This window comes from Cricetulus griseus, chromosome 8 (assembly GCF_003668045.3).
Source record: "Cricetulus griseus strain 17A/GY chromosome 8, alternate assembly CriGri-PICRH-1.0, whole genome shotgun sequence".
Lineage (NCBI taxonomy): Eukaryota > Metazoa > Chordata > Mammalia > Rodentia > Cricetidae > Cricetulus > Cricetulus griseus.
This window is the reverse complement of record NC_048601.1, coordinates 93,051,496-93,072,944: the sequence shown is the minus strand read 5'-3', so window position 1 is coordinate 93,072,944 and position 21,449 is coordinate 93,051,496. Positions and strand designations below refer to the sequence as shown.

At 48.0% G+C, this 21,449-nt stretch overlaps 1 protein-coding gene across 18 annotated transcripts in view; it reads left to right on the top strand.

Annotated features, from left to right (window-relative positions):
- Positions 1–21,449, top strand: part of LOC107979351 — a 61,658-nt gene that overhangs the window by 8,021 nt on the left and 32,188 nt on the right. For 13 of the 18 annotated variants that reach the window (XM_035448467.1, XM_035448475.1, XM_035448474.1 and 10 more), the window contains 2 exons: positions 2,957–3,083; positions 5,492–5,604. In XM_035448467.1, the coding sequence (XP_035304358.1) occupies positions 2,957–3,083; positions 5,492–5,604 (240 nt within the window). Of the gene's footprint in view, positions 1–2,956; positions 3,084–5,491; positions 5,605–20,430; positions 20,671–21,449 lie in introns of those variants that run through there. The other 5 variants (XR_004770937.1, XR_004770936.1, XR_004770935.1 and 2 more) reach the window with 2 other exon arrangements.

Genomic DNA, 21,449 nt, shown 5'->3' with positions numbered 1-21,449 from the left:
ATAAATGGCCAAGGTGCTGATTTGGCACCAGACAGTGGTTTTTGAAAAACATATTGAGAGATATTCCTGTTCTCTCCTTTAGGCTTGTAGGACTTGAATCCTCTTAATTCCCTATATCATTTTCCTAGGACAAAATCCTCATCTAATAAATAATTTGGGACTTGAATCTGGCCCCTTCTGGGTGCCAGATTCCCTAATCTGAACCAGCTAAATTAATGAGCACAGCACTTATAACTTTCTGAAACAAAGAAGGCCTAGTGACTAGCTAGGGAAGAGGGTCTAGGAACAGCCTGCTTGTCTGTCACTGAGATCCAGGCATGGATCAACAGCAAGAGGTTTATTAAACTAGCGCACTGGGGTCCAGACTCAAGCTCACGCAGGAGTCAAAGAGTCAGACCCCAAACAAAGGTCTAAGGGCTTCTTAAAGGCCAAAACCACAACCAGATCGGGCCAGGGGAATGTGGGAAATGGAAGGGTAAACAGTTCTGATTAGCTGGTTCCAGGTGGCCGACCATAATCTCGGGGCCCATGGGATCATGGAATGTTCAGGGTGGTGACTTCCCTGTTTGTGGGCAAAACAGTTACCAACAATAGAGATTTAATGACTCAGCAGTTCATTCCAGAAAAAGTCACAAGTTCTGGTATTTTAGCTCAGGGTCCTTCATCCCCCCATTTTCTTTTGGGAAATTTCAATCATGGGATTCTGGTTTCTTCTGATTTGTGTTAGACCCCTGGAAAGCTCAGGGCTCCAGGATCTCAGCCCAGGACCTCGGTCACCCCAATCACCAGGTGGTATCGAAAGCTTGATGCAAACTGCATGAGGCTTTATTGTTTAACGAGCTAACCCCATGTTAGCTCTGGTCTTTCACCCACCCGCCATGGCAGATGGCTAGCAAAGACAGCTGGAACCAGCTGCAGAGAGATCTTGTAGGGCAGCATAAGGGGAGTGTCTAGGGGTATGCACAGGCTCAGGATTGGTGTGCCTCCAGGCATGGAGGGTTTGCCCTGTGTTCATTAGTCAACTGGTTGTTATGGCCCATAGGCCCTCCCAGGGTGGTTGCTATGCTCTGTGTGTCATTGCTGTGCACTTGTCTGTAAAGCACACCCAGAGCCGTAAAGCATAGCACCACCAGCTAACTTCTGATTGGTTCCTTGCCACGAGGCAGGCATCTGACTTTTTAGTGACTAGGACAAGGTCATGGCAAGCATGTGTTACTGTCATGGCTGCCGAAATGGGGAGCTGGTCCCTTCATTCCCTCATTTTTTTTTTTTTTAGAAATTCCAATCATGGAATTGCTGTCTCTCTAGCGCCCCCCCCCCTCAAGGAGTGAGAGATATTGGCATCCCCACGCAAGGGAGTTCCTTCTGACTTAGCATTTTAACCAGGGAAAATGGGCGGCATATTCTTTCCCATGCTACTTCCTGCTGACTTTGGGATGAAGTTAGGGACCCAGAAGGTTGAAATGCTAGTCAGAAGCAAAAAAAAAAAAAAAGGAATTTAGGCAATAGGGAATCCATCAGGGGCTGTTGGCAGACTCTGTTGCAGAGACAGGGGGTGTCTACATCAGCTGGACTGGTTCACATCCACAGCAAGTCCAGGGCTTGCAGTCTACTTAGAACAGCCTGCAGTCAGCAACTGATATACTCAGATGTGTCTGCCAGAAGCAGAAACCTGTTTAAGACATGTTTAAACTAGGAACAGAGGTTAAAACTTATTTACTGAAGCCCCCAGTGCAGAAAAAGCAGATATCTGGATATCTATTCAAACAGCAGGAACATATTTATAATTTTGAGTCCTAACAAAAATACAGATTTGGGCTAGAAGCATGTACATTTTTCTTCTGTCCAGAGAGCCAGGTATGGATTGGACAGAGGTGCCTTTGGCCTAATGAAAAGCCCTTTAAGTTTATACTTAGATGACAACCAAAATAAACTTAAAAACCTTGAACTTGTGACTGAACAGTAGGTAGTCATTACTTTATCAGCTAACATGCTGGATCTGAGTGTCTGATGCTGTCAAGCTGACAACCACTAATATTTCAGAGATCTGAGAAGGGTATATTTTATCCAAATCTACTAAAAAGTGACAGAAACCAGTAAGAAGCCAGTCCATAAACAGTTAGCCACATCCAAGTCTCTCCATTACCAATGGAGGCAGATGTCTCAAAGAACAGCAATCTTCACCAGGCCTACAAGGTGAGAGGGACATGGAAAAGACTGACCTTGTTTTGTTTAGGCAAAGTGGGTGCAATCAATTTTCCAGTGTCCAGCAGCTTTGTCCACAGTCTCTGCCAGGTCCTGGCAGGCAGCAGGTATCACATTTGAGCATTTCGCTCACTGGTCCAGGTGCAGGAACTGGGGTGCCTCATAATCTTCTTTGGAGACTTTGGGTCACTGTCAGGATCTGGCAGTCTTGAAAGGTTCAGGCTTTGACGCTCATCGGATTTACCTCTTTAAGAGACAGACCCCTCCCCCTGACAATACTCAGGGCATGCGCAAGAAAACATGCTATGTCATCGCCACGTCACTTGTCACCCCTGTTGACTCTGGACATGCATGGAACATCAGTGCACATGCACAGTCTTCCCTTTAAAAGCTCCGACTTCTCTCTCTGCTTTTCTCTACTCTCTACTTTCTCTGTTTCTTCTTGGCTCTCTCTCTGCCTCTATGGCGTCCGGCCATGTCGGTCAGCCATTACCTCTGTTCCTCTTCTCTCTTAGTCTCCCTACTCTGCTGGGCCATATAATAAACTAGTCAAATGTCTCATTTTAAAGCTTTCTCTTTTCCTTTTTTTAAATAAAAACATAACATTGGCCCCTGACTTGGTTTAGGTTCTCTCCGTAAACTCTTTCGATGCTTGCTGGTGGGATAGGCTTTCTCTCTAACCTCTCCTGCCAGGGGCATAGGAAATTTCAGGGATCCTAAAATCTGAACTCATAACCCATTTCCATCTCAGCTTTTCCTGGCACTTCCTCCTGCCTGCAGCAGCCTGAGATGCCGGAATTCTGTACACTTCTTCAACTCACCGCCTTTCCAACTATGGATCTCTGGAACTCACTCATCTGCCTGTTCGCTGCAATCCGGTAAGATATCCCTTTTCCCATGGGGCAGACCCAGCACTCCATTTTGGAGTTCACTGCCTTTTGGTCTACTGGGTACATTTTTTCGGTTTCGGACTGCTGAGCCTCTTTCCAGCTTTCTGCCAGGTGCTCTCAGACAGAGCAATCTGTGCCATTTTTTGCCTTGCCCACCAGAAATACATTTTACGGGATCTTTCAGTTACTGACAGCGAGTAGATAAATGTGTGGAGTTCTGCCTCCCAGTGGGAACTTTCTCTCACCTGGGAATGTCCCTTATTTTCTGTTCTATCTCTGACCGTGTTTCTTCTTGGTTGGCAATGTCTGCTTGAGACACTCTGAGAGTTTTTTGTTTGTTTGCTGGTTTTCATTTTTCCACACGAATGAGGTTTGACTCATGGAGGAAAACTTCTTCCAGCAATTGAGAATGTGCTTACGGGGGCAGACATGTGGGCTAACCTGGGGGCCGCCATCTTGGTCATGTGCCATCCTAACCGCGTGACCTAGCTTAGGCCTGCCCACTCAGTTCAATGACTTGCACAGGCAAGCACTGCCACCAGACATCTTGCTTTTTATTTCTTCTTTCACTTGTTGGGTGCATTTCCTGAGGGTCAGGCATGGGATCCCGCTACAAGAGCGCTGCTTTTTTGCTTTTTTCAGTTCGGACCTCTGGGTCCTTTATCGGCTTCGGGACAGCTGTGTCCCCTTCGGGGCCAGGCCCCTGGCAAGCTTTTTGCCGGTTTTCCACTTGCCTCACCCATGGGAAATGCATAGAGGAACCTTTCTGGTTGCAGCCAACAAGCAGATAAACAGACAAAAGCGGCTTAGGTCGCTGCCATCTTGGTCATGTGACCCACCTGTAGGCATGCCCACTCCAGTGGCCTGTGCCCACAAACCTGTCTGCCGGATTTTTTATTTCTGCCAGATCTTTTTGCTTTTTATTTTATTTTTTTGTCTGTGATTTCTTCTTTCACTGGCTGTTGTTCATGGCTTGTTTACTAAATACTGTGTCTTTCCAGGGCCCTCTGTTTAAGTCTACTCTGTCCATTTAAATCTCCTGTCTGTTTGCTACAATGTATGGATCAGAGATTACATTCTGGTTCCCCCTTTTACTGTTATCCAGTCCTGCTTGTCTCTGTACCTGTAATTTAACTTTATACTTATCTAGCTCTATATGCAACTTAAATTAAACTGTGCTAAGTCTCATATTTCTAAATTGCTATGTATCTTTAAATGATGGTAAATATTTAAAGTCATAAAGGTCTAATTTAACTATACTTAAAATATAAGTTAAGTCTATACAACTTAAATTTAACTCATGTATGTTTAAATGATGATCAAAATTTAAAATCACAAAGGTCTATTTCAAATTAACAAAATATTTATACCAGTTTATCCTGTAAGCCGTTTACAAAGGTACAGCTTTTATTACAAAAAGGAATTTTTCTCTAACTAAAGGCAAACTTTTAACTGCTGAGATACTAAACAGACAGACAGCCCTCAAATGCTCAGAGATCTAGAGAACATGGCATTTAAAATATTTTGTTAAAAAGCTTTTTATAACAGAGAGATAGGCCAGCTGCTGGCCCCACCCCATTTCCTCCAAGAAGACTGATGGGCACTGAAGAAGCTTCATCTCGAGTCAGTGACAATGCTGGTCACTGAGCAACCCTGCCCTTCACCTCAACTGCTACAAAGTATTCCAGACCTTGGACAAGATGACAGTGGAATCGACTTTCCCCAGTTGCTTGGGCCAACAGTAGGCGAGTCTTCCTATAGTCTGTAATCCACAGGTCACATGCTATAAGCAAGAAGGCAGGTGTCCTGCAGCCCACTACTATGGATGGAGGACCTTGGGGGTGGCTGTCCATGCAGCCTGCTGGCAAGTCTCTGTTATTCTTTAATCATTGATTCAGGTAAAATCTTATCCTTCTCAAGAACTCTGATGCTTTTGACAACTGGTAGTCTGGCCAGCTTAAAGCAAAACAGATTCCAGGAACAAGTATTTTAGAGTTTTTCTATGTGAAGATAGGAAAATGTAAGATGCATGAAGGTCTGAGAATGTAGCCACCCCCAGCTGAGGCACGAACTCAGAAAGATGGGCCTCTCTATTTGTCTAAGGGATGGGAGGGGTTGGAGCTGTGGTGGGGCTGAGCAGTTCCTTTGTAAGGCCTGGGGATGTGAGAGCACTGGAAACACCTGGTGGAACCCCACATCAACTTGGGATGCCATCTCTGTGAATAGGGCTCATCCCTGGCAGGAAGAAGAGCCTGGGCTTACACAGTCCAGATTCGAGAGCACGGTTTCAGTTCCCCAATTTGGTGGGCTTGCTCCGTCCGTAGGGACAGGATCCTGGATAGGACAAGGGTTATGTATAAATTTCACATGTAATCCGCTTAACGTCACATTCACAGGCCCAGGAAAACAGTCAAGACAGGAATGGTTACGAGGACGCCAATGGAGAATCCGCCTCTATCGGGAAGGAGGCGACCCTGGGCTACTAATGACAATCAAGTTAAAAATAGAGGTACCGTCCCCAATATCCATAGGACCAAACCTGGTGATAGCAGGACCAAAAGAAACCTGTACTGAAAAGGGTCCAGGAACAGGTCACTATCACTTATTCAAATTCCCAGGCGCCATTCACCCTACAAAGACCCATCCCCACAGATTCAGAGCAAACACTGATTAAACTCCTATGGGGGGCATTTGAGGGTCTTAACGCCACTAATCCTAACCTGGCCGAGTCCTGCTGGCTATGCTTAAACTCAGTTCCCCCATACTACGGGGGATAGCTTTCATAGGGAACTTCAGTAGCACCACCTCCCCGGCTGCTTGTGTACAGGAGTCTGGGGGAAGTTAACCCTTACTGAAGTCTCGGGTACCGGGACCTGTGTGCGGCAGATAATGAAAGACCCTCGGACCGAGGAGTCTCCACAAATAGGACGGTCCCCCTCCAAAAAAACTCAATGTCCAGTCTAGCTGATGTAAAAACAGAAGTAAGTTTATTGGGGGACGTCTGCGCAAACGGGCCTCCCAGTCCGACAAAGGAAGCCCCGTTCCTCAAAAGCAGGCTTCTTTTGTAGGAGAAAACCATAGCCTTTTAGGGGTTTGGATACGTGACCAGTCACAGGTCCTTTGGAGGTCTCTTATCTTTGGGGCTGGATGGTCTCCTAACTCAGTGGGATAGTCTGTTCTTATCTTCATGACCCCAGGGCAGGGTGGCCCTCTGGGAATTCTTGGTATTTAGTTAGGTTGTCTTGAGGCCTTGTAAGGGAGTTATTGCTGCCGGCTAGGAAATTCCAGGGACTTGGGTCATTGTGACCTTGGTTAGATTTCTAAGTCAGGCCTCCCTGCTTTTAGTGTGGGAGGTTTTTCTAAGTCTCCTTATTTTATTTCTTTGTTAATTTTTAAGTCCTTCAATACCATCACATAAGCAACATCTCTACACTCTGACTTCAGGCTTGCCAATTCCTAAAGGCAATCTGTGTCTCCTGCCCCCTAATAATGGTTGGTGGATCTGTAACTCTGGACTTACCCCTGGCGGGATTATTGCATACTAATACACCTCCTACCCCGGGGTGATCTATCATGATGCCAAGTCATTTGAATATAAATTCAATCTCGTGCCCTGTTGAATTAGGAGAGAACCCGACACTCTGACACTAGCTGTCCTCATGGGACTGGGAATGGCGACAGGCATAGGAACGCACGGCAGCATTAATTAACAACCCATACCGAATAAATGGATTAAAACAGGCCATTACTGAGGATATTGAGAACTCTATCACCAAGCTTGAAGAGTCTTTAACATCCCTCTCTGAAGTAGTACTGCAGAACCAGAGAGGGATAGACCTGCTCTTTCTCAAGGACCGGGGCCTCTGTGTGGCATTAAAAGAAGAATGTTGTTTTTATGTGGACCACTCAGGGGTGATCAGAGACTCCGTGACTAAATTGAGGAAAAGGCTAGAGGAAAAACAGAAAGGGAGATAAGCCAACCAAAATTGGTTTGAAAGCTGGTATAGCAAATCCCCCTGGTTCACTACCTTGGTTTCTTCACTATTTGGCCCTATTATTATAATTTTATTACTTTTAACTTTTGGTCCCTGTGTTCTCAACCATTTAATGACTTTTATCAGAGAAAGGGTAAGCGTGGTCCAGGTACTAATGCTTCGCTAACAGTACTGGACTCTCCCTGGAGGCGAATGAAGAGACCAGCTCCCCATTTTGGCAGCCATGACAGTAACACGTGCTTGCCATGACCTTGTCCTAGTCACTAAAAAGTCAGATGCCTGCCTCGTGGCAAGGAGCCAATCAGAAGTTAGCTGGTGGTGCTATGCTTTACGGCTCTGGGTGTACTTTTTGGACAAGTGCACAGCAATGACACACAGAGCATAGCAACCACCCTGGGAGGGCCTATGGGCCATAACAACCAGTTGACCAATCTACACAGGGCAAGTCCTCCAAGCCTGGAGGCACACCAATCCTGAGCCTGTGCATACCCCTAGACACGCCCCTTACGCTGCCCTATAAGATCTCTATGTAGCCAGTTCGAGCTGTCTTTCTAGCCATCCGCCATGGCTGGTGGATGAAAGGCCCGAGCTAACATGGGGTTAGGTCGTTAAACAACTATAATAAAGCCTCGTGCAGTTTGCATCAAGCTTTCGATACCACCTGGTGATTGGGGTGACCGCGGTCCTGGGCTGAGATCCTGGAGGCCTGAGCTTCCGGGAGTCTTTCAGTGCCTCTTGGACTCTGGTATCCTATGGGTTCCACTATCTTTCTGCCTCAATCATGGGAAACAAGCCAACAAAATTATATCTGAAAACTTTATAGGACCTTTCTAACTTCTGCCAGTGGAGGGGAACCTGTTTGTGGCACTGCCATCTTGACTGAGGGCAACCATGCGGCCTAGCTGTAAGTCCTCCGACTCCATTGGTTACTCCCTTCACTCAGCCTAGGCAGAAGGGCAGTCTAGCCCGCTTCTGCTGACAAACCCTACTGCCAGACACAATTCATTTTCTTTTTTTGCCTTTTATTTCTTCGTCTCTGATTTCTTCTTTCACCGGCTCTGTTGTGCATGGCTTGTTTGTGTAATGGTGTGCCTTTCCAGGGCCCAGTAGGGCACACATTTCACACAAAAACCCTGCCTGTTCCCATCTGCAGTGGACCTGCTTTTCTCTCACTGGCAGTTTTAAGTCTTCTCTGTCTCTTTAAATGTCCTGTCTGTTTGCTGTGTATGTGAATGTAAGCTAGCTCTGTATAGGCAACTTAATTTCAACTGTGCTAAGTCTCAAATATTTAATATGTCTAAAACTTATGTTTTCACAAACTCAAGGATTCTTATAAGTTCCAGGGAGCTGAGTTGGACCCACCCAAACAGGTCTGAGAGGCCCCAGAGAGTTCCATATATCCTGGACTGTCATGAAACAACCAGCTACCTCAGGACATGGCCGTACGCCAGCTTTTTCTTCTCCCCCCGACAAAGATGGTCATCTCCCCAGGTCAGCAGGAAGTAGTCTTGAGAACTGGATGCTCTTATTCCCTGTCCTGCCACACCTAACTCATTATTTATTAATAATAAATAAAGGTGGGAAGGTAAGGGTTCAAGCATTACGCTGTGCTGCCCCATCTCCTGGCACTGAATTCAGATTGTCTGCCTTAGCAAGTACCGCTACCTGCTGAGCCATCTTGCCTGTTTTTGTTCTTTTAGTTTGTTGTTTGTTTTTTGAGACAGCTTTTGGAACCTGTCCTAGAACTCACTCTGGAGACCAGGCTGGCCTCGAACTCACAGAGATCCGCCTGCCTCTGCCTCCCGAGTGCTGGGATTAAAGGCATGTGCCACCAATGCCCTGCAGCCCTGCCGGTTTTCCAGGCAGCTACTCAACCCCAAGCTAACCTGTATTCTGGGCCATCCTTACCTTCCATCTAAGTTCCCTTTCTCAATTCTGTGACCAAATCCCTGCCAGAATCAAAGGAAGAAGGATTTGTTGCTTGTTTTGTTTTGTTTTGTTTTGTTGAGACAGGCTTTCTCTGTATAGCTTTGGAGCCTTTCCTAGAACACCAATGTCTTTTTCTTTTTTATTAATTTTTTTTTCATTTTACATTCCAACCAAAGTTCTCTCAACTATCCCTCCTCCTGCCCTCCTCACCCCCCTCTCCAGCCCACCTCCATCTACTCCTCCCAACAGCTAAGAGCTCCCAGGGGGAGTCCACAAAGTCTGGCACATTAAGTTGGGGTAGGACCATGTGGTCACTGGCCCCATGTGTGTTGGCAGAACATCACTGTAGAATATGCAGTCATGAAGCACTCATCTCAGGAGAGGCAGCAAGGGGCCAGGCCGGACTGCCACCCCACCCTACCCCCAGGACATGCTCGAAGTGACCACTTTCTTGAACTGGACTCTACCTCATTTCCCCCACAATGCATAGTGGTAGGAGTCCATCCGAGGATTAATCCATCCATGGGTCAGATCCCTGCATCTAACTGGCTCCTGAAACATCCTCACAAGCACTCCAGTCTTCATCACCACAGTCTTTGATTCCCAGACCATTGTGTTACTATCCTTTACCCTTGATGACCCTGTTCCCTGCCACCTCCTGTCCAGGGACAGCCCTGGGAAGTGTGCCCCCACCTCCAACCCAGACAGGATTTCTCTGTGTAGCTTTGACTGTCCTGGAACTTGCTCTGTAGACCAGGCTGGCCTCAAACTCAAATTCACCTGCTTTTGCTTCCCGAGTGCTGGGACTAAGACATGTGTCATCACCACTGGGCAAGGGAAGTCCTCTTGGTGTCTTCTATCTCAGCCAGAACTGAGGTGCACAATGGCACCACGTGTGTGTGTGACCTTTGGTTTGTTTATTTGAGACAAGGTCTCAATACATAGCCCTCACTACGTAAGCTGGGCCCTCAAGTGAAAGCTTCATCACTGTGTCTGTTTAACACATTGCTGAGTTCTCACTATCTAGAATGATCCTAGTGCACGGTATACGCTCAGAAATAGTTGGTGAGTGATGGGTCTGCTCAAAGAAGAAAGGCTTTGCTGACCCTCTGAATGACTCAGGTGCTATGTGGGATTCCAGGATCCCACAAGGCGGCAGGAGAGAATTAACTTCTGAGCATTGTTCTCTGACCTCCATGTACAGGTGGTGGCACACCTGTACACACACAACCACATGCCAAATTTAAAGGCGAAAGGCTTTGCTGTGTTTGTTAAGACCTACATGCATTCTTTTTTTGTTTTGCTTTGTTTTTTGAGACAGGGTCTCTCTGTGTAGCCTTGGCTGTCCTGAACTAGCTCTTGCAGAACAGGCTGATCTCGAACTCACAGAGATCCACCTGTCTCTGCCTCCCAAGTGCTGGGATTAAAGGTGTGCACCGCTACGGCTCAGCACCTACATGCATTCTTATCCTCACTAATGGTGCTGTTTTCCGCCCAGCCCCAAGAGTGTACCTCTGGTGCTGGCCTGCTCTGATGAATGCAGGGAGTGGGTGCACACCAGGGGATCCTTTCAAAACCACCTGCCACTTGCAAGCACTGTTTGAATGGTGAGGTTGCGCCATCTAGTGGCCAAGGTCAATCAGGCTCAGCCTCACCAGGGAGTGTGCACCACCTAGTGGTCAATGAGTGCACTTCAAAAGGCACAGTGCCCACCGCAAAAGAGGTCCCTGCTGTGGGGCTGTGGTGGCTCATGCCTTTAATCTGAGCACTTGAGAGGCAGATGGAGCTCTGTGAGTTTGAGGTCAGCCCGATTCATAAATTTAGTTTCAGGACTGCTACACAGAGAAACCTTCTGGAAAAAAAACAAAACAAAACAAAACGAAAAGAGGTCCCTGAAGCCCCCGTCCAGTGACCGCTGGCAGCAACTGACAAACCATGGCATTTTAATCTATTTGCAGTCTGAGCAGGCTTGTCCTCCTTGTGTGCAATCCCTTCTTTCGTGTGCCTCAAAGAACTGCCAGAGCAGTTCTCCAGGCCAGCAGTTCCACTCAGGCAAGGCGTGGGAACCCGTGTCCAAACGTGGTAGCACACCGCCGTCCTCAGCGTTGGTCACATTAGCCAAGGGTTTCCGCAGGTGAGGTGCACAGAGTAGAGAGCAATGGTGCCACCACCAAATCCCGGCCGATGCCCTTCGGTGAGATGTGCAAGATGGCAGACGCACGGAGATGACGGAGGTGGCTGGCTTCGTGTGGCTGGGTGGTTTCAGGGCTGGGGGAGACTGACAAGATGTGAGCAAGTTCTGGAACTGGGTGACGATGCTGTTTGTGCAACCTTGTAAACAAACCAAACACAAAAACCGTTTACTTTTTACTTTTAATTTGTTTATATTGATTTATGGGGACAAGGGAAAGTGTTGAATATGTGGATGTCAGAGGACACCTTACGGAGTTATTGAAAGGTTCAGGCATTATGCTGGCCTGCGCCAATCCGCTCAGGCAGAACCCGGGTCAGCCCAGGGTTCCATGGGAACTGAGTCTGCACCAGGTGCAGAGGACCCCTTTAAAAGACAGACCCCGCCCACTTACGCTCGCTCTACTCATTCTTCTCTTCTCTTCTCTTTTCTCTCTTTTCTCTTTTCTCTTCTCTTTTTTCTCTTCTTCTCTTCTCTCTTCTCTTCTCTCTTCTCCCACCTATGCTCTCTCTATGGCGACCGGCCGTGGCGGTCAGCCATCACCCCTGTTCCTCTTCTCTCTTAGTCTCCCTACTCTGCCGGGCCTATAATAAACCGATTAATATGCCCTATATGTCTCATGTCTCTTCCTCCTCTTCTTCTTTTATTTCTTTTGTTGTTGTTGTTGTTTTGTTGTTGTTGTTGTTCGAGACAGGGTTTCTCGGTGTAGCTTTGGAGCCTATCCTGGCACTCGCTCTGGAGACCAGGCTGGTCTCGAACTCACAGAGATCCACATGCCTCTGCCTCCTGAGTGCTGGGATTAAAGGCGTGACACCACCGCGCCGCCATGTATGAGTGTTTTGTCTCTGTGTATGTCTGGTCAGGACATGTACACAATGCCCATGGAGGCCAGAAGGAGGCATTGGATCCCCTGGAATTAGTGTTACAGATGCTTGGTAGCTGCCATGGAGTTACTGGAAACCAAACTCGGGTCCTTTGGAAGAATATCAAGTGCACCATGCTTCCTGTTAGATTCCTTGGAACTGGGGCTACAGATGATTGTGAGCAATTACGTGGGACTGGGAATGGAACCCAGATTCCTTTGCAAGAGCAATGAGTGTTCTTAACTACTAAGCTATCCTCCAGGCCCCACTCCAGCCCAAAATTTAGTGTGTGGGGGCAGTGTGTGTGTGTGTGTGTGTGTGTGTGTGTGTGTGTGTGTGTGTGTGTGTGTGTGTGTGTGCCTGCAGTATCCATGGAAGCCAGAAGGAGGCGATGGTGGCACACACCTTTAAGGAGGCAGAGACAGGTAGAAACCTGAGTTCGAGGACAGCCTAATCTACAGAGTGAGTGCCAGGACTGTCACACAGAGAAACCCTGTCTCAAAAAACAAAAACAAACAAAAAAAGGCATGTGCCACCACCACACAGCTATGGCAGCTTTGGGCTATGTCTATGGTTTTTAAAAGATGCTTCAAATGTCAGTATGGTGGTATACACCCATCAACACATGGGAAATAGAGCTGAAAGTCATCCTCAGCTATGTACTGAGTCTGAAGCTAGCCCAGGCCATATGATAATATGGATACAAAGGTACTTGGGGTAGAACTTGTTGGCGATGAGGGCAGGGGTGTCCACATCACTACACATGGAGCAAGAGCAATAGGAACCAAGCTTTTAGAGACTTGGATTCGGGCCCAAACAGCAATTCTGACAAGTCCCTCTACACCAGCTAGTCCATGGAGCCAAACTAGGTTTTGCTAGAGGTATTTTAATGCAGTCTCAAACATAAGGGCTAAGTAACACAAACAGTGGCACACGGGAGAAAGTAAGATGCCCCATGGCAGCAGCACGCCCTTCCCAAGAGAGCATAGGGGGATAAGTGTATCCAAGGGTTAGACCTGGGCTCCTGAACACAGCGAGCTACTGTGCGTCATTAGCCACACGCCTTCTGGTGGCTCTCAGGTTACATCTCAGAAGGTTGCTAAGGAATCTCTTCTCTCCCTGTCCTCCCCAGCCTCGCCTCTCCTCCCTCCCCCCACATGCCTTGGATGGAATTACAATCTCTTAACAGAAGCCACTAGGTTTCTGGTGACAGCCCTAGAAACTTGCAGGTTTGTAGCTAGAAGAGTGAGGGACCTAGAACCACTGGTTTTTGTTTTGTTTTGTTTTCATTTTTTTATTTGAATTAGAAACAAGATTGTTTTACATGTCAATCCCAGTTCCTTTCTCCCTCCCGTCCTCCCCTACCACCCCCCCTCCAACTAAAACCCTACCTATCACATACCCTTTCTGCTCCCCAGGGAGGGTGAGGCCTTCCATGGGGGGGGGGGTCTTCGGAGTCTGTCATAGCCTTCGGGATAGGGTCTAGGCCCACCCCCGTGTGTCTAAACTGAGGGAGTATCCCTCTATGTGGAATGGGCTCGCAAAGCGCACACCTATGCTAGGGATAAGTACTGAACTTCTACAGGAGGCCCCATGGATTTCTGAGGTCTCCTCAGTGAAACCCACATTCCTGGGGTCTGGAGCAGTGCCATGACAGTATCCCAGCTATCAGTCTGGAGACAAAGAGCTCACCCTTGTTCAGGCCAGCTGTTTCTGTGGGTTTCACCAGCCTTGTCTGGACCCCTTTGCTCATCACTCATTTTTCTCTGCAACTGGATTCCAGTTCAGTTCAGTGATAAGTTGTGGGTGTTGGCTTCTACTTCCACCAGCAGCTGGATGGCATATAAGTCAGTCATCAATCTCATTATCATGGGAGGGCATTTAAGGTAGCCTCTCCTCTGTTGCTTCCTAGAACCATTGTTAATTGTGCTGGAATTCTTACTCAGCTTCTGGTGATGGGCTTCTCTTTTTTCTAACGTCCCTTCATCTGAAGGACAGTCTGCCTACAGCCACAGACTAGGTAGACTGTCAGAGAAGGTAGCCATTATTATTGAGTCTGAGAGGGATGACGGGTGGCCCATTAGACCTCATTCATTGGTGTTCACTGAGTGTGGCAGGAACAAGATTCCAAGACCCAACTCTGCCTTCTCAGCACACTGAGGAAAGGACGTCAGTGTTTCCCTCACCCCCTCAGTGGGCTGGGGCTCTCTGAGACTGAGGCCTCAGGGTTGCCATATAGGGTAGTGAAGGCTGGCACACAGGAAATGGGGAGGCCACTCACTCCAGCCATGTACATACATGGTACATGTATGAAGGTCAGAGGACAACTTTCAGAGTCAGTTCTTCCCTCTTACCATATGTGTTATGTCAGGTCCAAAGGAAACTCCAATTCTTCAAACCTCCAAAGACAGTTAAAATATCCAGAAATGAGCTCAACCTGGAGTATAGGAGGATTTCTGGTGGTTATATAAAAGCCAGCATTCAAGGAGTTGGAGTCATTTCCCTTACCTCTGGCAGAAGGGACAAATGACTGACTAGGCACCCATCAGCACATCAAAGCACATTCTAAGATTACAAGTACCTGAATTTGAAAGTCCATGCTAGCAACCTGGCCCTTCACACCTCCTCCCCTACCCTAAACCCCCTCCAGCTCAGGGCTTCCTTATAGCCCTGCTAGCTATCTAGCTATGTTTTCTCTACTCTGCTCCTGCTTCTGTTTTCTCTCTGCTCTGCTATTCTCCCCTCTCACAGACCTTTGGTGGGTCCCATCTGCCGGCCATGTTCAGTCTACTTCTCTCTCTTCTCTGGACTCTTGCAGATGCCTCTGGCTGTTCTCTCTCTCTCATATCTACAGTAAAACCCTTCTCCTTGGGGCTAGAGAGATAGCTTAGCTGTTGGGAGCACGAGCTGATACTGCAGAGGACCCAGGCTCAGTCCCCAGCACCCATATAGTAGCTCACAACCACCCGACTCCATCAGGTATCTGATGCCCTCTTCTGACCTCCATGGACCTTTATGCGTACATAGCACACAAACATAAACAATACACACACACACCCCAAACAAAAAACCAACAACTTCCCCTTAACCATACATGGACCACAACTAAGAATCTAAACAGTAGTGGAGAGGCTACCTTAAATGCCCTTCCCCTATAATGAGATTGATGACTGCCTTAAATACCATCATAGAGCCTTCATGCAGTAGCTGATGGAAGCAGAAGCAGAGATTCATAGCTAAGCTGAACTCCTGGAATCCAGTTGTAGAGAGGGAGGAGTGATGAGCAAAGGGGTCAAGACCAGGCTGGAGAAACCCACAGAAACAGCTGACCTGGGCAAATGGGAACTCATGACAGCGGGGAAACCAGCATAGGACTGATCCAGGTTCCCTGAACATGGGTGTCAATGGGGAGGCCTGGGCAGTCTATGTTGCCTCTAGCAGAGGAACCAGTATTTATCCCTAGTGCATAATGGGCTTTGGGAACCTGATGGGGGAGGGTCTTCTTTGTATATGTTTGCTTTATTGGTTGATAAATGAAGAACTGTTGGCCAATAGGGAAGCAAGATAGGTGGGACTAAGAGTCGAGGAGGATTCTGGGTAATGTAGTAAAGTCTTGTGATCCAGGCAGGAAGTGACATAGCAGGCAGACTCAGAATATAAGCAGGAACAAGCAGGAAGTCGCTCTCTTCCTCCTGCTCTCTGCCAGCAGCATTGTACCTAATATAATAAGTCTCTGTGTGTTATTTTGGCCACACACGTGGCAGTGGGGTTCCGGCAGCTTGGTGTAAAGATTTATTATTACAGGAACCCATTCCCTGTGGAGGGTTACTCTCTCAGCCTATATACATGAGGGAGGGCCTAGGTCCTGCCCCAAATAATATGACAAACTTTGGTAATACCCCATGGGAGGTCTCACCCTCCCTGAGGAGTGGATGGAGGGTGGGATGGGGAATTGGTGGGAGGGATGGGAGGATGGGTGGGAGAGGGAACTGGGATTGGTATGTAAAATAAGATTGTTTTTAATTTAAAACAAGTACCATGGAGTAGTCAAGTTATCAGTTTATACAGGTTCCAAAGATCAAACTCAGGTTATCAGTCTTGGCAGCAGGTGTCTTTTCTCCCTGAGTCACCTTGTCTGCCCACAATTCTCTTCACAAATTTAAAAACAACTGAAAATTTAAAAGATGCAAGGTGAGGTGATGGCAGACTCAGGATTGAGGCTGTGGTCCATGCTGGGTTGGAAGACCATCTCACCCAGGTGGGGCCTCAGTGAAGCCAGGGTCAGGAAGCAACTAAAATAGGCCTCTCAAGAACCAGAGATGGGCCGGGCACTGGTGGTGCACGCCTTTAATCCCAGCACTTGGGAGGCAGAGGCAGGTGGATCTCTTTGAGTTCGAGGCCAGCCTGGTCTACAAAGTGAGATGCAGGATAGCCAAGGCTACACAGAGAAACCCTGTCTCAAAAAACAAAACAACAAAAACAAAAAGAATTAATGATAAGACCTTGAATCCCAGCACTCCTGAGGCAGAGGCAGGAAGATCTCTCTGAGTTAGGAGCCAAATAAGGCTACTTAGAGAGACTCTGTCTCAAAAGAAAGAAAGAGGAGAATTGGCCATAAGTGTCCCAGAGATAAGAGGAAATAGAGAAGAGGCCAGAGGGAGAGGGGAAGGCCAGCAGCAGCCCCACCTTGCATTTCTTAACCTGGTTCCAGAAGGAGAACAAGGAAGCTGGCAGAGCTTCTGACAGAGTTCCCAGCAGTCTTGGTATCCAGAGCCTTACCACATGGCAAGATTTCGAGGAAAAGGAAGTAGGTTGCTTGGAAGCCATTCAATAGTGCTGAGCTACCCCACTCCAGACCTGTTCATCTTGTTTTCCTTTGTGCTTCTTCATACTGAGTCTCCTCAGAAAATTTGGGGCTGGCATTCTTGGCCTCCCTTGTGTCTCCATATTGGAGCCCTCACTCTTCCTTCCCGAGGCTCCTCACCTCTGATAGAGGTGCTGGGACAGGAGGGAGCAGACCCCCCAATCCCATCCCACGGTCCTCACAGCTTATCACATCAGCCTAGCTGCTGCAACCTCCCTTGTTCCTGGAGGCCACTACAGCTAGCACTGTGAATTTGGGCTCCTGCCCAGTCAGAACTTCACATAGACAGGGAGGACTCTGCAGTATAAAACACACTCCATGTGGGCTTGAACATAGACTACATGTCCCTTGATCTCTTGAATGTGGGGTGTCACTGATCGGCCTCCCAGGCTTTAAGACTAAGCTTCCTCATCAGCTCCCAGATCCCATCAGGCACAGGGATCGCTCTGAAACTCACAAGGGCTGTTGCTTTCAGATCCTGACAGGGTCAATGACCACAGACCCTATAGACAGATAGATGGAATACGCTATGGCCTAGCTGTTTACATTGGCCATCTGTGTATGAGCCTTGACCAGCCTGATGAGTTGATATTATTTCCTCATTTGTGTGTCATCCAGTAAATATTTATTAAGCCTAAGATGGGGAATGTACTACTGTGTATGTTTATCTTATTGATTGTTAAATAAAATACTGTTTGGCCAAATGAGACAGCAAGTAGATGGGACTAGGAGTCAAAGAGGATTCTGGGAAATGTAGTAGAGAAGTGCTGATCCAGGCAGGAAGTAACATAGCAAGGAGACTCATATTTAATCGAAGGAGAAACAGGAAGAGCCCTCTTTTTCCCTCAGCTCCTGTTCCAGTGGCACAATGTGATCCACCGGCAAGGAGGGATGCCAATAAGGCTTTCGATAAGATAAGTCTTATAAAATATATAGATTTATAATTAAGACTGAGCTAACAGATGAGAATCCTGGTCATTGGCCAAGCAGCTTTGAACCTAATACAAGTTTCTGTGTATTCTTTTGGCCCCTAACTCGGGTGGGCGGCTGGTGTAAAGCTCACACGTGGCTGTGGAGCTCAGGCGGCTTTTGGCCAAAAGATTTATTGTAACAGCCTAAGTCCTGTGAGAGGCAGTGTTCTAATGCTAAGTCTCTTCACAAGCTCAGGATTCCATCAGGAAGTCAAGTGCAGCTCTACCTCAGTGAAGGAGACTGAGCCGGCACCCAAAGGGAGGAGATTGGCAAGCATGGGATTAACCGTGTAAGAGTGTTAGACCCCCCCGAAAACTCAGTATTCAGGGTCCCAGGCCACGTTCGCCGTCACCCCAATCACCAGGCGGATTCGAGAGCTTGCTGCAAACTGCACGAGGCTTTATTGTAATTTAACGAGTTAACCCCATGTTAGCTCGGGTCTTTCACCCACCCGCCATGGCGGACGGCTAGAAAAGACGGCTCCTACGGGCTCACAAAAGATCTTATAGGGCAGCGTAAGGGGAGTGTCTAGGGGGGGTACGATTGGTGTGCCTCCAGGCTTGGAGGGCTTGCCCTGTGTTGATTGGTCAACTGGTTGTTATGGCCCATAGGCCCTCCCAGGGTGGTTGCTATGCTCTCTACGTCATTGCTGTGCGCTTGTCTGTAAAGCACACCCAGGGTCGTAAAGCATAGCGCCACCAGCTAACTTCCGATTGGCTCCTTGTCACGAGACAGGCATCTGACCTCTACGTGACCAAGGCAGGTTTATGGCAAGCATGTGTTCGGCTGTTATGGCTGCCAAAAGGGAAGCCGGTTCCTTCAAGAGAAGAGGAAAGTGAAGGGAACTTTGTTTTGTTTTGTTTTGATTTTTTGAGACAGGGTTTCTCTGTGTGTGTAACAGCTCTGGCTGTCCTGGAACTTGCTCTGTAGAACAGGCTGGTCTTGAACTCACAGAGATCCGCCTCCCTCTGCCTCCCAAGTGCTGGAATTAAAGGTGTGCGCCATTGCTCAGCTTTTTAAAAAACCATAAACAAAAAAAAAACTTCTTTTTCATTATTTTTGTTTTTTATGCATTGGTATTTTGGCTGCACATATGTCTGTGTCATGATGTCAGATCCTGGAGTTACAGACAGTTGTTGGCTGCCACATGGGTGCTGGGAATTGAACAATTCCTCTGGAAGAACAATCAGTGCTTTTAACCACTGAGCCATCTCTCCAGCCCCAAAGATGGCCGTCTTAGTTAGGGTTTTATTGCTGTGAAGAGACATCATGACTACAACAACTCTTATAAAGGAAAGCTTCTCTCTCTTGTTTTTGTTTTTTGTTTTTGTTTTTGAAGATAGGGTTTCTCTTCATAGCCATGCTGTCCTGGCACTCACTTTGTAGACCAGGCTGGCCTCAAATTCAGAGATCTGCCTGACTCTGCCTCGTGAGTACTGGGATTATTAAAAGTATGCACCACCACTACCTGGCTTAAAGAAAAAAACATTTAATTAAGACTGGTTTACAGTTCAGAGGTTTAGTGCATTATTGTCACGGCTGGAAGCATGGCGGCGTGCAGGCAGACATGGTGCTGGAGAGGGAGCTGAGAGTTTACTTCTGGACCACAGGCAGCAGGAAGTGACAGTGCCACTAGGCCTTGCTTGGGCTTCTCAGACCTCCAAGTCCACCCCCTAGTAATGCACTTCCTTCAACAAAGCCACAACTACCCCACCAACCCCACACCTCCTAATACTCCCTATGGACCAAAGGGAGCCTTTTATTTTATTTTATTTTATTTATTTATTTATTTGTTGGTTTTTTGAGAATGGATTTCTCTCTATTGCTTTGGAGGTTGCCCTGGAACTCACTCTGTAGACCAGGCTGGCCTCAAATTCAGAGGTCCACCTCCCTCTATCTCCCGAGTGCTGGGATTAAAGGCGTGTGCCACCAACGCCTAGCTAAAGAGAGCCATTTTATTCAAACTGCCACAGTGGCCATGCAAAGGCCTCTGGGAATTACTCAGGGAGTCCTGAGCTCTATTGAAGGGCTGGGCAGAGGGTAGAACTTCCTGGAGCAGGTGTTCATTTACAGCTGGGAGAGGTGAGAGGTGCCAGTGTGCCATCAGGAGGCTCACATTCCAGGGCATGGAGGTCCTCGGCCAAGCTCTGGGTGGAACAAGACTGACTCAGGAAGCCCCACCCCATGAGGCAGGGACCACTTGGCTCAGTGTGGACAGAGGAGCAGAGCTGAGTAGCTGGCCAGGCTACTTCTTTCTACCTTCAAGGAGCTCAAAATACCCAACGGGTGAAACTGCTTCCACAACAGCACACAGGGCTAGCTCAGCTGCCAGCCCCACCCGTGCCGAACGAACAGCAAGGTGCAGCCCCATCAGTGAATGCTCTCATACAGGGAGGACCCAAGAGTTTGAGCAGCAAAGGTGCTTCACTCTGAGGTAGAGCTCCTAACCCAGGGGATGACTTTTTGTGATGCCCTGACTGGGGCACTATACTCAACCCACTGCATATGCTTCTCTCTCCAGGGGACACTGACCATCTGCAGACAGCTGGTCATCTGGTGAGCAGAAGACAGGTAGTTAACCCCAGCTTCCAAACAAAGATCTGTCAGCTTCCAGCCCCACAGCATGGCTGAAAGGATGTACTGAAGGGACCAGCTCCCCATTTTGGCAGCCATAACAGCCGAACACGTGCTTTTCTGACCTTGTCTTGGTCACTAGGAGGTCAGACGCCTGCCTCGTGGCAAGGAACCAATCAGAAGTTAGCTGGTGGTGCTATGCTTTACGGCTCTGGGTGTGCTTTATGGACAAGTGCACAGCAATGACCCGCAGAGCAGAGCAACCACCCTGGGAGCCATAACAACCAGTTGACTAATCAACACAGGGCAAGTCCTCCAAGCCTGGAGGCACACCAATCCTGAGCCTGTGCGTACCCCTAGACATCCCCCTTACGCTGCCCTACAAGATCTCTATGCAGACGCTTCGAGCGGTCTTTCCTAGCCACCCACCATGGTTGGTGGATGAAAGGTCTGAGCTAACATGGGGTTAGCTCGTTAAACAACTACAATAAAGCCTCATGCTGTTTGCATCAAGCTTTCAACTCCGCCTGGTGATTGGGGTGACCGAGGTCCTGGGCTGAGATCCTGGAGGCCTGAGCTTCCGGGGGTCTTACAGTACCAGTCTCAGACTGCCCAAGCAGTTTTGCTTCGGGACACAGGATGGGAAATGGAGGATGCAGCATGCAGCATGGAGGAGGGAAACAGGGTCCGTGATGGAGGACACAGGGCGCAGGACACAGACTTGGAAGGAGGAGGATGTAAGGGGCAAGAGGCAAGGTGGATGGAACGGATTGCAGGACACGGGATGCAGGACACAGGACACGGGATGAAGGATGTAGGGGATGAGAGATGAAGAATTCAATCCACAAGATGGGAGATGGGGGATGCAGGAAGGAGGACACAGCAAAGCAACAGATGCAACAGATAGCTCTACTTGTGCACAAGCTTCTATCTAACAGCCCTGGCATAAGAAATAAACAAAACGGC